General features: G+C 40.5%; 1 protein-coding gene across 1 annotated transcript in view; it reads left to right on the top strand.

Moving 5' to 3' along the window:
* The first annotated feature begins 7821 nt into the window (after nucleotides 1-7821).
* The window catches only part of insrb (insulin receptor b), a 76367-nt gene continuing 69606 nt past the window's right edge, over nucleotides 7822-14582 (top strand). The window contains exon 1 of the mRNA XM_020081198.2: nucleotides 7822-9182. Within this exon, the coding sequence (XP_019936757.1) occupies nucleotides 9089-9182 (94 nt within the window). The 5' untranslated portion in view covers nucleotides 7822-9088. The remainder of the gene's footprint in view (nucleotides 9183-14582) is intronic.

The raw sequence follows: 14582 nt of genomic DNA, 5'->3' as shown, positions 1-14582 counted from the left end.
AAGCTTACGGTAGATAAAATGCAATTTTGTGAAGATGGATATCTAAAATTGTGCATATCTATTCCAGACACATGGTCCAGTGTTCCTGTGTCACTGGAATCCTGGGATTTTTTTTTATCCTGATGTCAGTTGCAACCTCAAATCATTTTACCGCTGATTTCACATACAGTTACGAAAACAAGTTAACAATCATAATCCTTAACAATATAATCCTTAAATGACAAATTAAATGTTTATTAAAGATGAAAGATTCTGGAAATAAGACAATATACACCACTAATTCAGTAAATTCATTAATATCATAAACAGAAAGAAAAATAGTCTTCAAAGCCTATACTTAAAAATACTTTAGTCCTAAAATAAAATTTAGCTTAAACAATAAAATATATATAACAACATAATGTAATATCACAATAAATGTTATTAAATCATTTTTTTGTGGAAATAACTGACCACACTGTGATTCTCTTCTATAAATCAACATATACTGACTGATTCTCAATTTTCACCAACTTGCAATGATGCTGATTCAATAATTATAGATAAGATGGGAACTGATTTCTATCCATGTGCAAAATATTGTGCAGCTTGATTGAATTTAAGGGGACTGTTGGGCATTGGCAGAGATATGTGCTTGTGGCATTTAAGTCTAATGTGAGTATTTAATCAAAGGCTGAATAAATCTTAAAGTAAGTTTAAAAAGTAAAACAAAACGTAATGCTGAATTTGAGCCTTAAATTAAGATGGATTTTATTTTTTAGAGCCAATAAACTTACTAGAATCATCAATAGAGTAAAGCTGTACAGTTGATGTGTTGAGTTTCAGGCCACAATTTAAATAAAACAAAACACAGGTTATAATAAAGATCTTCTCAATCTTGTCATTCATCCAAACTTTAATTGAAGTTAATTCCCCCTCCCATTGCTGACAGGGTCACCACGTGTTTCAGTTAAATTCAGAAAACTCACTTAAACTACAACCTTATATAACTCGTCACTGTGTCCGAGCACCTCTCATGGCATGTGTACTTGCACATGTATGACTTTCGTGTGAAAGGAAGCAACAAAACAACAGTGTCCCCATATTCCCAGTGTGAGCGGAAGCACCACAAACACACTTTGATGTGTTTGTGGTGCTGGGGGACCTGTGACATTGACCTGACCTTCACTGTGCCGTGTATTCACCGGGCCCCTCTCTCTGGATGTGTTGCTCTTGCTGTCACTCTGACAATATGTGGATAAAGCTGTCACTGACACATCCTCTCAGGAAGGGCATTCAGGTTCAAGCAGGCCATGCAACGCTCCGCCCTGCTACCTTATCAATGATGAAACTAGTCCTTTAACCCCCGCACATGAACTCATAGACTCATATGGAAGTGGATTCAGTCTTGAGAATGTGAAGGGAAAGAGCTGATGACGAGAGTTTGTCACATGGAAAAAGGAGGAACTAGCAGCTGAAGTGACCTTGACAGTCTAATCTGTTTATAGATAAGTATGCTGTGGTCCATTTGTGGGAAAACAAGGCTGCCTGGGATGTGTGCATGACCCGGGGTTAAGTGTCTTACACTCAAGGCAGGGGTGAACACTGGGACAAACACACACATATATAAGACAGTGGAGTATAACAGGGGCGGAGGTTGGGTTTACTGCAGGGTCCTATACAGTTCAGAACAAAGCGACAGTGATAGAGCTGTCCCAGAGAGGAAACCTCTCCTTTAGAAAATACATTCTTTATCTCCAGAGCAGTTAAAGAACGGAATCAGTCAGCGACATATAGAACAGACAGGATGTTGTTGTCATGAGAAGCAAAGTTATGTTCTCCAGTGTGACTTCAGTCACATTTGACTTCACTTCAAAACACGCAGAAGATGATTACGTCAAACAGCCTCTTAGGTAACGGCTCAATATTTGACACAAAATACTGTTTATTGCAATATTTCAAGGAAAAATAATTACTTTCATAGTAAGTGTGAGTCATGTACAAGTACACAAAATTGTACTTATATTATTCTAATGTGTTATCTTATTTATGACATTTCCTTGTCATTGCAAGTTTAAATTAAGCAAATATTCACTTATAGAATCTTGATTATCTTTTTTAAATCATTCAGTGTTTATCCAGATTCGCTCCAAAATTAAATGGTTTTTCCCTTCGGTCACGCCCCACCCCTCCACAAGGAATCCTGGAAGTCGTTTCTGTGTAATTCTGCTAACTAACAAATAAATGCAGATGATATCCTTCTGGTTACGTAGAGGTGATAATTGTCTACAGTCTATAAAACTGTAAATTATACTCAGTCGTGAATTTCTGATTCTCATAAAACAGCATCTCTGCTTGTCAAATGATTTCCAGAAGTCCCTTCTCTCCCTTAATGTCCATCAATAAATGTACTTCATTTTTTATACTGTACACAATTTCTAATCAGCTCTTCTTTACGTGGTAATAACTGAAAGTGAAGCCTTTAGTAGGATGAACGTGGAAGAAAAAGGAAGTGCAGACACATGTGCCTGATATATGTTGAAACATTAACATGTACAACTTGTGTGTGAATGTGATGGAGCAGAAAACTCAAACAGAGACTCATTGTCTGAAAGGCTGATTGATGCACAGCGTGTTGTCTGGGATTCATCAGTCCCTTGTGGTGAATATCAAGCTGCTTCAGAGATGGACAAATCTACACTTGGTTACAATTTCATCATTGGTTTGTCAGACAGAGGCAGAGAGAGTTCAGACGCACCAAGGTTCCGTGGATCAATCCGATGACCTGAAAGGCAGCTGTTATCAACATGGATTATCAACATTAGTTGTGTGGTCTGTGTGCCAGATTTATCGGATCACTGAACACATCATAGGGCACATAAGCATACTGTTGAGCTGGCCGCCGTGTTCTTTCGGAAAGCTTTAGTCTTCCTCATCAATGGCTTAGTCTGACATCTACTGTCATATAGTCAGCAGCTCCCCTAATCTTCCTCACTGATCCCATTTCAGACAAACTGTTCCACACAGACAGGTGGGCTCCTCCTCTTCATCTCCACCTTCAGGGAAGTGGACCGCTTCAATCCACTAAACTGTATTCCATTGACAAAGTTAATGCGCAAGATGCTTGATGTATACTGTCACAGGTCGAGGATTGTATTGGCGGAGGACGATGGGTACAGTGAAGGTGCTTCAACAACACAAACAGGCTCACAACAAATGAGGAAACACAGTGATTTGAATACAACACAAGTGGAGAAGGTGATGAAACAACACATTAGAGAGGAGCAGGTAATCACAGCTAGGAAACACAGGGTCCAGGTAGCCACAAGGGGAAGATCATGGCATAGACGTCTACATAGTTTGGTTTTAATTAGTAATTTGATGCTATAAAAACGGGGGTGAAATATCATGATTGAAAGCTGAGACGGACTCATGATTGGTCGAGGGTGTGTTTCTGCGGGGGCCTCAATATCCTGGCTTGAAGTGACATCATTGTCACAAGATGGCGACATTTGTAGCTGAGATATTTTGGCTCCACTTCTCAATAGTGAGTGTTGTCCATCTTTATATTCAGCACATTCACTAACCAGTTCACAATGACAATGCTAGAAAGTACAATGACAGACAATTTCCCTTGCACCATTCTGCTTGCATGGCTAAAACTACAATCCTGAATAAACAACCTACCACAAAGTGAAGCATGGAAAATACAATAATGAAAGGTATAAATACTAACATGAATAGTGACTGTAAATAACACATATATAGAAGTAAATGTGAATTAAATTACAAATTAAAAAGCATTGACGAAACATTACAGACATGTTCCTCCAATGTTAGCATAGTATTACGTAAAGAAAGCTAAAAATAAACATTAAAAATACAATAAAAGTAGAATATAAATATTACTAATGACTCAGATATCAGTGGTCATATTTGTGAATTTTCAAGCATTATCATGATGATCTGATGATGAGTACAGTGTTTTGCATGCAGGATACATCTGAGCTGCTCAGAGAACATCAGTTGACTTCTTCCAGATATTTTCTGTAGCTACAGACCTTCCTTTTGTTTCAGATGCCTGCAGATGCTTTGTCATACAAAATGAGTGGTGTGTCAGCCTGAGAAGAATAATCTCTCTTATAGAGACGATACATGTGATTGCACCGTGCTTGTAGTGACCATGAGAGAGAGAGAGAGAGAGAGTCTGTTGTTTGTGTGTTTGTCTGAGTTGCAGCCTGTGGGGCCTGAAGTGCAGGAACAGCAAGTGCTAAAAGTGTGAATCACTAACACAGGGAGCCGTCTGAAGAGGATAATCCAGCAAAGCTTTGTCTGTGTGAGCTCATGACCCTCTCCTCGGTGGACGCAGTCTATCTCACGCACACACACACACTCATATGCCCTCATGCATACAGTGCACACACAGGCACGCTGAGGTTGAACGGAGGCTCCTTCTTCCTGGGCTCTCTAGGCAGCCAATTACTGAGTTCCACACCAACAAAGGAGGAGACGCTTTCCATTCGAACGTATTAATCCCTCCATTTACTGAGAGGGAGACGACTGCAGAGGGAATGAACAGGAGTTGGTTTTGCCTTCTGCATCTGTGTGTGTGTGTGTGTCAGAGAACCAGATGTAGTATGTGGGAGTTAATGCTGTAAAGGTTTGTGTTGTGAGGCAGGAGGAGGAAATGCAAATATGTGCATTTGTGATTCATTTATTTGGACGTGCATTTTGAATTCACTGTACTGATGAACTCTGCGGCTTTCTGTGGAGCTGTTATCTATTGCCTGGGTGCTGCTTGGTTGATAAAGCTAATCCATGTTCAATATATTATTTGGGCCTAGAGCAGCATTGACATTCAGACATATAGACCGGTGACAGACAAGGTGATGAGACACTACATGCTTCCACAACTGTTTCAATTCTCCTTTTCAGATTCTCCATGTTTCTGGACTATATGAGATTCATTCTCACAAAATACAATATATTCCCATTTTGGTGTTTTATAATCTCTTTTCTGTGCTCACCAAGGTTAAGATCGGGTGATTTTGATTCATATCATTTTCATACTCATTAAACCTGAGGATGCATCGATCCGATACGCCAGATTGACTTTATTCAGCTGAAAGATTATTGTCCCTGATGTGACCTGCCCGGCTTCTTTGTCCGAGCCATTGAAGAATTCAGTATTCCTCTATGAGTCACATTCATTCAGTAAAACTTAACTGCTGACTCAGAGCCACTGCAGCGATCCCTCGCATCAGGTTACGTGACTTGTAAATGTTCCAGAGGAGTTCCCCTTGGTGAGGTACACATATCCAGGAAAAGTGTAAATCTGAGAGAAAGAGCACACTGGTTATGTGGTCAGTGTCAGCAGATGTCCTCAGCTGAGCTATGAATGCATGTGTTTGTTGAGCACCGCTGATTCAAGATTGAAGATTTCCATATCAATAAGGTCGATTTGAATTTGTCTTGGAGAGTATTGAGTATAAAGCATCTAAATAAAGTCCTAACCATTAAAAGAATAGAATAACAATCATGATGATTTCATACATAGATTTATGGCTGTAAAAATATAAAAGAACAAAAAACAATATGAATTAGTACATTTGGGGGGAATGAAGAATACCTTCCATTGTGGTGGTAGTGCTGACCCTGCAGCTTTTTTCTCAACAACTGAATTACAACCATCTCTGTGTTATTCACAGATCTGTACATCTCACAGAATAAATGAACAAATAGCAGGTGGAAACATCCGAGCTCTGCCCCAGTGCTCTTGTTTAAAAAGAGAGTTGTCAACACACATCCATGTTCCCAGTGGAGAACGCTGCCTTTGTGAGACACTGAGGAAAACCCTGAAGAGGATCAAATGCTTGGGGTTGAAAAAAACATGTTTTATTTGAATTCTTCATTTGCAGTCATTATTTAAAGCAACATTTGTAAAAGCTTTCCCACAACCTCACAGTACAGAGTATATGCTGACAGAATCACATTGTGTTTATTTGACGAAGCCCAAAGCTCTGGGCGCTCGCCTCTCTGGTCAAATTTAATCCTATTTATTCACCACGTCGTATCCCTTTGTCCCTGTTTGACATTTGGTGTAGTAAGTGAATTGACTTGATTTATTTTTAGTGCCACCTACTGAAGTGAAGCCATAGTACAGCGGTGCATGAGCAGGGCTGGGTAGTGATGCACAAGTGCTGCATGTGTAGTAGACTCACAATAACAGCACTCTGGGTAGGTTAGTGGGATACATGCACTCGACTTCCTCTACTCCCACGGGAGGAGAGGAGAGAAGAGTATGCATGTGTGTGTGTGTCAGTGTGCACGCTACTCATGTTGGCGTCACACAGGGTCACTACAACAAAGAGTTCTGTTTTGACTAGATTCCACAACCCTGAGTCCTTCAGACCTGTGACATTTAATCTCACTAATACCTAATTTATTCTGTTCACTGGGTAACAACATTCCTCAGATTAACAACAAGCCCGCTGCACCACATCTTAGCAGAGCAGCATTAGCACTATGTATGCTATCCAGGCACACAAACTGCATCCCTGTGTGATAAACAGGTAGAATCTATTCTACTCAAGTCCATGTGTCTAAAGGTTAGGTGAGAAATGTGGTCAGGTGTCAGCCATGTTATGGGGAGAAACTTCCAGGTAGTGTGTGCATAAAAGCTCCATGAATGGGACAATTTTCACTATAATCATATTTGTTATGTAAATCTGAGGGACCTACGTTCACCTTCATTACTGCAAGCAGGTATTGCTGTAATGTTTACACTGCTCTATGACACACAGCCATGTTGTTTCACCCACAGCCTCACCAGTGGATGATGTGACAAAGAAAATATGGAAGAAAGGTTAAATGATCATTAAATATTAATGGTAGCTCACCTGGCAAGTATGTTGATTGAAACTGATTTGAAAGATGGCAGCGTGCACAGAGAGAGCAGCTCTTGGCTCTCTTTTTAGTTATTGGTTGAGCATTTATTGGTTTGATTCTTTTGGATTATAAATGTTTACGGTTTTTCAGAAGTAGCACCTCTTTCTATTATTTTCTATTCAAAGGTGTCATCTCTACAGAACAAGGCCAGGGTAGATAAAGGCACACATATTATATCAATGAAACATGTGGCAAAGATCTTTTCAATGAATCCATGCACGTGTTAATGTAAATATTCAACATGCGTGATTATCCATGCAATAGACAACCTGTACCATCAAGGCTAGAAGTAACGTGTCCGACAATAAAAAAACAAAAAAAACAAAATACAAAACAGTTCTGATTTGGTTAAGAGATTAGTTCATTGATGGAATTTAACCAGTTTTCAGTTGTTTTTTCAGCAAATTCTCTTTTCTTTGTCACATATGATAACAAACTGAATCCGTTTATTCTCAACTGTTGAGCTTTAGACGTTCTTTCTGTGGACAAAACCCTCTAATGGTTATAGACGATCAGAATTATCAAGAATGAAAAGCAAAATCACGTCTCAGTTGCAGCCTGAACTCTGTAATTACCGCAGGGCTGTGATGTTGTTTTCAGGATTTTGTCCACAAAAAAACGTACAAACGAGGAGAAACGTGCCTTTTATTAAACACCCCAACAATCAAAGATGAGGCATGAAATCCTCGATATAAGAACATTCTCATCGTTTCATTCACGCTTTTTATTTGAATGTGTTTTTTTTATATTCACCTCCTCTTTGACAAAGAGAACCCTGCGCTGTGACACCGCTTCAGACAGTCCAGATCCGGACTCCGGCGGTAGATCGGCGGTGGTCCGCTCCGGGTTTTGGCTCAGGCCACGTGTGGCCCAGCTGACTGGCAAGACTTGTTTACTGGAGGAGAGAGAGAGAGAGAAGGGGAACCTGAGGGAGAGCCAGCGCCGAGCGGAACGGGAATACAAGTTTTTACACTTGGCCCGTCTTTTTTTACGAGAAAAAGCTTTTTATCTTCGTTTACCTCATCCCCCTTTTCCCTCTACCGGAGCCGGGGTCCTCACTTTGTGCGCGTGCGTACGTTTTTCCCTTGATTTCAACTCTATCGCCGACACTGAAACCTCGTTTGTTTTGGATTAGCTTAGCACAAGCTAGCTACCCCCCCCCCGCCACCAGCTAGCGTTCATGTGAGAAAAAGAAACGGGCGGCGTGGCGGAGACTTCCCTCACTTCACGGCGGCGTGCGGGTCAAACGGAGCCGCCATGCTCGTCCCTTCCCCCCGCGGTGAACGGAGACACGAATAACGTTTTTCGCCTGCCCAAGTTTTTTTCCTCCTCGCGCCGTCGTTTTATGGGTGTCTGTCCATTCGTCCGCGGCGTGGTGGTCAGCGGGGGTGACGGAGTTCAGAGGAGGGTCGTAGCGGGGGAACGCTGAGGCGCTGCACGTTTTTCCTGAACGTAGCTGCTCGGAGGAGTTTCCTGGGATGTGCTTCCATCTGTCTTAAAAAAAAAAAGAAAGAAGAAGAAGCGGCTTGTTAGAGGATCCGACCGAACAGGAGTGATATAAAGACCTGTGGGCTTCAAACCCCGTCAACTCCCCTCCGACCCACAACTTTCTGCTGCAGCAACACGGGAGCAGACTGGCTGTTTTTTGTGCAGGAGAAAAACACTGATCGCAGTTTGTTGGTGAAGTGGATCTTCCTTCGCTGGAGCGGTGCATCACGGAGAAATGAGCCCGGGGCCGGTGAAGCTCCTTCGGGGACCTCCTAACTAGCCCCCCGCGTGTGGGGTATTAATAATAGTAACAGCGTTATTTCTCTCTTGATGTGCTGCAGCACCCAGATTAAACAGATGAACGTGGACTGGCGCCTTCACGTGTGGAAAATGAAGATTTTCACTCACACATGTGTGACCAGAAGCCAGGATCACGTTATTTAGTGGTCTGCATTTTTTCCAGGGCTCGCACACATCACGGACTTGGTTGGGAAGATACTCATACATTTATTACCACCCCCCCGGTTTACGACGGGGGGCAACCTTGAATCACTTGTCCTCATTGGACCTCCACTTTTTAAGAATAGTTTTTTTTAACTTTTGAATTAACATTCAACCCCTCGAGATTGGAGGTTTTTGTTGTTGTCGTCGGAGCACAACTTCTCAAGTCAAAATGAGGCGGTGGACGCTGAAGCTGAGAGCACAGATCGTGTTTTTTATCATCTGCACCTGCATCATATGCCAGTGTGGACTAATAAACGGAGAAAGTAAGTCTTTTATATTTATTATTATAATTGTCGTGTGTGTTTATCATGGCAGATGTCATTAATTTGCTTCCAAGTGTATCTAATGTGATTTTACATTGACTTATCAGTTTGATCATTTTTAACTTTAAAATAAACACTCACGTGCAAAATGAAAAAGATTGTGTACAATCAAATATGGTAAAATAATTTTGGCCATTATAGGCTCAGACTTGGAAAAGGGGGGGGGTTATTATTATTAATTGTGAAAGGAATCATCTAATCACTCCAGGTGGTATAATAAGTAAAATAAAGCGTAATTTGAAAAATTAGCAGTAGATAAAGTGATTGAATATAAAATAGATTGAGCTCAGGAGAGATTGTTGTATTTTTTCTTTCATTTTATTCCATTGTTTTTGTGGTAGTGGACCTTCAGCATGGCGCATGCGTAAAGCCTCCCACAGGCTCTAATTAAGGGGCTAGTGTTTTCAATGGTTGCGTCTGCGTGGCTGCGCGCTAATAATTGATATATCTCAGTAGAACAGACCCCCTCCCCCCTCCCCCCCTCCTCTTAAAGGCACTTATATGTATTTCAGCGGCCTGTGTCGGATGCTCCGGCCCCAGGGCCAGAGTAGCCGCTGTAACTGGACGAGGGTGGTCCGCTGCAGCGAGTCTAAACTGAGAGGAGCAGGATCGGCCCTGTGAGCGCGGATAGGCCTCTGATGGCGAAAGGCGCGCTCTCACACAGACAACAACAACACGCACACACACACACACACGCGCGCGCGCGCGCAGCGCTGCTGCAGCCTGAACGTAAACAAATTAGCCGCCGACGCTAAGAGGTCTCTTTATAGGCGCTGGATTAGCCTACATCGGTGTTTAGCTGAAGATCGGACTCCAGTGTGCTCATCTCCTCCGTTGCTGCTGCTCCGTGTCTCCTCCTCGTCGTGGTGTTGTTGTTTTTTTTTTATCAATGAATCTGGGTTTCCACAGTACAACAGCGTGTAATCTAAACAGCACCGTGATGATCTGCCAGACACACACAGACAGCGATGGAGATAATGACCCCCCCCCCCCTTAAACTGCCTAATGAGCTCATATTAATAATGACGTTAGTGCAGCGATAATTTCAAATAAGGAACTTGTTTTCAATTGAAGCGATTATTGTCATTATAAATATAATAGACTGATCTAAGCAGAAATATAAAGCAGAAATTCATGCTTTTTATTTGCAGAATAAATGGTATAAACATTCCCAAAGAAATTGTACATTCCACCTGTTTAAGGGGATAAAGTGATTTTAGGGATAATTTACAGATTAAAATTCTAAGCATAAAATTAATGTTAAATGCTTAAAGACAGAGAGTGCAGAAAGAGTACCTTATAATTATTTAAAACACAGGCCCACATGGTAACGTTGTAGTGTTATCTGTGTTAAATTAATGAATGCATGTCTCAGTTTAAAACGAAATCATTGTGTGTACAGAATGGCTCCAATACAACTGTTATTAAATTTTTTGATACATGTTACTTTGAACCTTTGACCTGCGATTGTCCTTTTGAGATGTGTGTTCAGTGTTGTTGATGATGTGTTGCACAAGTGTACAGTGTTTTCAGAACATGAACTTAGTCCAGAACAAGGCAGCAGGCAGTTCAGTTTAAAAATAAAGAACAGATAACCCTAAACTCACTCTTAATGAAATATTGTTTGCTCTTTTTTGTGCTGTATTTAGTGACATTGTGGATCTTCTGACTTTTTAGCTGCATTACTGAAGAGTTTGCTCCCAAAAGCCACGTTCAAAGAAAATGTTCAGGCTACTTTACAAAGTTTAAGTATGCAGACAGAACAGAGGCCCCTGAAGGGTTTTTATGAGGAAACATTGTAGGTACCCCTTCTTTCGTTCTCTCTCTCTATGTATATTTTTCTCAGGCAGTGCATTGGTACATGTCTTGGGCTGTTTCTGGTTCCTGATTTACTCAATTCTCTGGGAAGCGACCATATTTGGCACTCTTGAGATGTTTATGCCTGGGGTGGTGGTGGTGCGGGTGTGTGGGGGGTGCAACAACCAAAATACTTAGAATACTTCATTCTGAATCCACACGCAGCCTGACATCTCCACCTCAGTCATGGGAAAGGGGGAAGCAGTATTGATAAATAAAACATGCAACCTTAAGAATGCTATGAGGCGGCTTTTACAGGCCGCTGCTAGTTGATTTTGATTGAGCTGTTTGTCGTAGTTAACAGCGAACAGTTTTCTGAAGTAACCGCTGAGCTGTCTCCTGGTAGAACTCGCGAAAAACAAGTTGTGCAACTGGGAGCCTTGCCCCCTTCTTGTTCCTCTCAGGCTTGTAAGCACAGCTCTGTTGGAGAGGGGTTGTGTGTGTGTGTGTGTGTGTGTGTGTGTGTGTGTGTGTGTGTGTGTGTGTGTGTGTTGCATGCTTTCCAGAGTACATATGCTTCTTAAACTGGCTCTGTCACATAGACTGCTTCAAAGCTGAAGTACTTCCCACTATAATAATCAGAATTAAATGCCCACAGTAGTCCTTCTTATTCTGGAAGAACGGTTCAATAGATATGTTGTTCAAGGTCTGCTGAAACAAATTTGAGTATATACCCTACTAGTTTGGTAGTTGCTTGTTTACACAGGCTCTATTCATTGAAGTGCACAGTGGAAAGTGTTTGAAGAGGCTCACCATACAGCTGCTCTGAATGTGATTGTGTACTTGTATATCGGTGTGTGCTGTAGACACCCTGTGCTGTCTACAGGATCTCATGTCTCAGCTCTTGACCTGCCCACTTCCGGGTAATGTATGTTTTCCATGTATCTGTGTGTGTGTGTTTGTGTGTGTGTGTGTGTGTGTGTGTGTGTCTGGTGGCCATGCATGAGAACAGTGTTTACCAGAGCGACAGGCTCAAGAATGGGCTGCCTGTTAGCACTAGCCCCTGTCCCCTGAGGGGCCCCTTGACCCACCACACATCCACTTCTTTGAACGGACACATTGCACGATGTGTTTTTGTAATGAAATTAGAAAGAATTGATGCATGACGTCCTGAAACATGAAAACAAGGTGGAGGTGAAGAATGTTATGAAGCTCAGTCTCCATTCCTCTATTGAACATTTTGCTTGATTTCAGCTTGACACCTTGAAGAACATTGTTAAAATGTATGTTCTTAAAATTATAACATATACTTACAGTTTCAAATTTGGACAGAACCAGTTTCTGGTGAACTACCTTTATAGAACAGTAGAATCACAACTTAACAAACAATACACAAAACAAAGTGAGGAGAAAAAACAGCTGCACACATTTAACACAAGGCTATGATAATTGCATTCAAATTACCAGGGTATGTTGTAGTCAGTTCTCGTGTTGTTAATTAGGTAGAATCAAGTCCATTCCAGAGGGGTTCGGCATTTCCAAGCCTGGTTACCATAGCTTATTAAATCCTTCAACAGTTTTTTTTTCAAAGGGACTATTTTCCATTCCTCCTTATACCAATAGTCCTATGGGGTGTCCTCGGAAATCAGTTTATATGTGTTTATTGCTGTATAGAATAGTTTGGATCTTTGTACATGACCTAAAAATTTTTGCAAATGTGCCAATTTATGAATTTCTGTCTGTCTGCCATGGCTTGAATAATTAGAATTACTAACTGTTTTAAAAATATAGGTTGTTAAAGATATTCAGTATACTTAAATGTAAGTTGAGCAAATATAAGGTAATCACATCTTGGAACATTCAGCTTTTATTTTATATGCTTCAATAATGTTGAAGCAATATATTAATTTTCTGAGGTTGAAGAAATGGATTTATTGACAAATGTGTTTTAAATCTTGTAGATGTAAATATAAATTTGACTAGATTTAATTCCCCCTGATACTAGTTAAAATTGTCACAAAGTTATTATTGTTAATACTTATTGTTTCTTAAATAATGGTTTTATTTGCTGTTTCAATGCCTTGTCATTAGAAAGTCCTGTAGTGTATATGCAATGGACTACATGCAGAATTGTGGCTTTCACAATGCAGCCGTACTGCTGATTGCAGATTGCCATTGTATGTTTGGGTAGTCCATGTTTATAGAGCCAGCAGACAATGAGGGTCATGAACTGAGGCTCCAGCAGCTGTGTGTTCCGTTTGGAGTGTTGGCCAGGAAGGCAATATGTACTGCTGAAGGAAATTAACTGTTGGGGTGCCTTTCCTAAGTGCTTCCTCCTCTGCTCTTATTTCGCCAAGTATGCCTTTCAACTTCTCCTAACTTGCCAAACCGTTTTTTTTTCATCTTGTTTGCCCTTCTGTGCGTTTGTGATGCAAGCAGAGAATGAAATACAAAACCTGACTTTATGACTTCCTCAATTCACAGTTTGATCAGCTGACAAGCAAATACATTCCTGCAGCGTGTTTGCTTGCGTTCAGTTTTGTCTGCTCTCGTCAGACATTTCAGTGCTAAATTTAAACTGTTTTCAGTTTATGTTCATTTGGAAAGGCTCAGAGGATATTCAGCCGAACCGCCAACTGATATACATATGCAACAGCAATGGTGATACAGGAGCCTGCTCTGACAGAAGGTTTCTGACACTCATCGGGAGAACATCTGAAAGATGTGGAGTCTGCATGGTTTAGGTCGAAAACTTGACTTACTATTCAGAGATAATTTTAAAACAAAGAAAAAATCTATTATATTCAAAGTTAAACAATGAGAAATACCTAAGTTATGGTTGTGCATGGAGCATTTAAAAAAAACTGAAAGATCATCAGCCATTTTTCTCTCTAATATTGTTTTTTCTCTAATTATTTTCTGTGAAATAACAAAAAATTCTACATGATCCATAAGCCTCATTGGCTATTGGTAATCGTCTGTTTATTCATTCATATCATGAACTGTTATTACTAAATTGAGCCACAATATCAAAATCAATAGATGTAATCTAATCAGTGTATTTACAGTTTATTAAAACTTTTAGTGTCGCAAGCAACAGAATTTCTAACCACTTAGAAATAACATAACATAAAAACACAACAGTACTTGGTGAACATATGGGCCCAACAAGGAAGCTGAGATTGAGGCGAACAATGTGTTTCTGAGCCTTGCAATGAGAACAAATTCATTCATGTCACATTCATTGTGCACTTGGAGACAATAGTTAATCATTTTGTCTTGAGCCTGAGAGAGACATTTTGATCAATTAATGTAAGTTCATTCATGCCCTTAATGCAGAGTTTTGCACTTGTTTTAGAACATAAAGATAATACAAGAAAATAAAGGGAAATACTAAATTTTCTAACTTGCTGATTTGTCGCTACATTAATGACATCTTCCTGTCCAACACATTATCATGCCAGCTTGTAAGTTAAATGAGTAAGTGTAATATGTGTGTGTTGAGCTTTACAGTTTAGTAGCAGATGACTGCCTCGCTGACTC

The sequence above is a fragment of the Paralichthys olivaceus genome, chromosome 3 (genome assembly GCF_024713975.1).
Source record: "Paralichthys olivaceus isolate ysfri-2021 chromosome 3, ASM2471397v2, whole genome shotgun sequence".
NCBI lineage: Eukaryota > Metazoa > Chordata > Actinopteri > Pleuronectiformes > Paralichthyidae > Paralichthys > Paralichthys olivaceus.
Note: the sequence above shows the minus strand (reverse complement) of the source record. Positions and strands in the feature narration are given on the sequence as shown.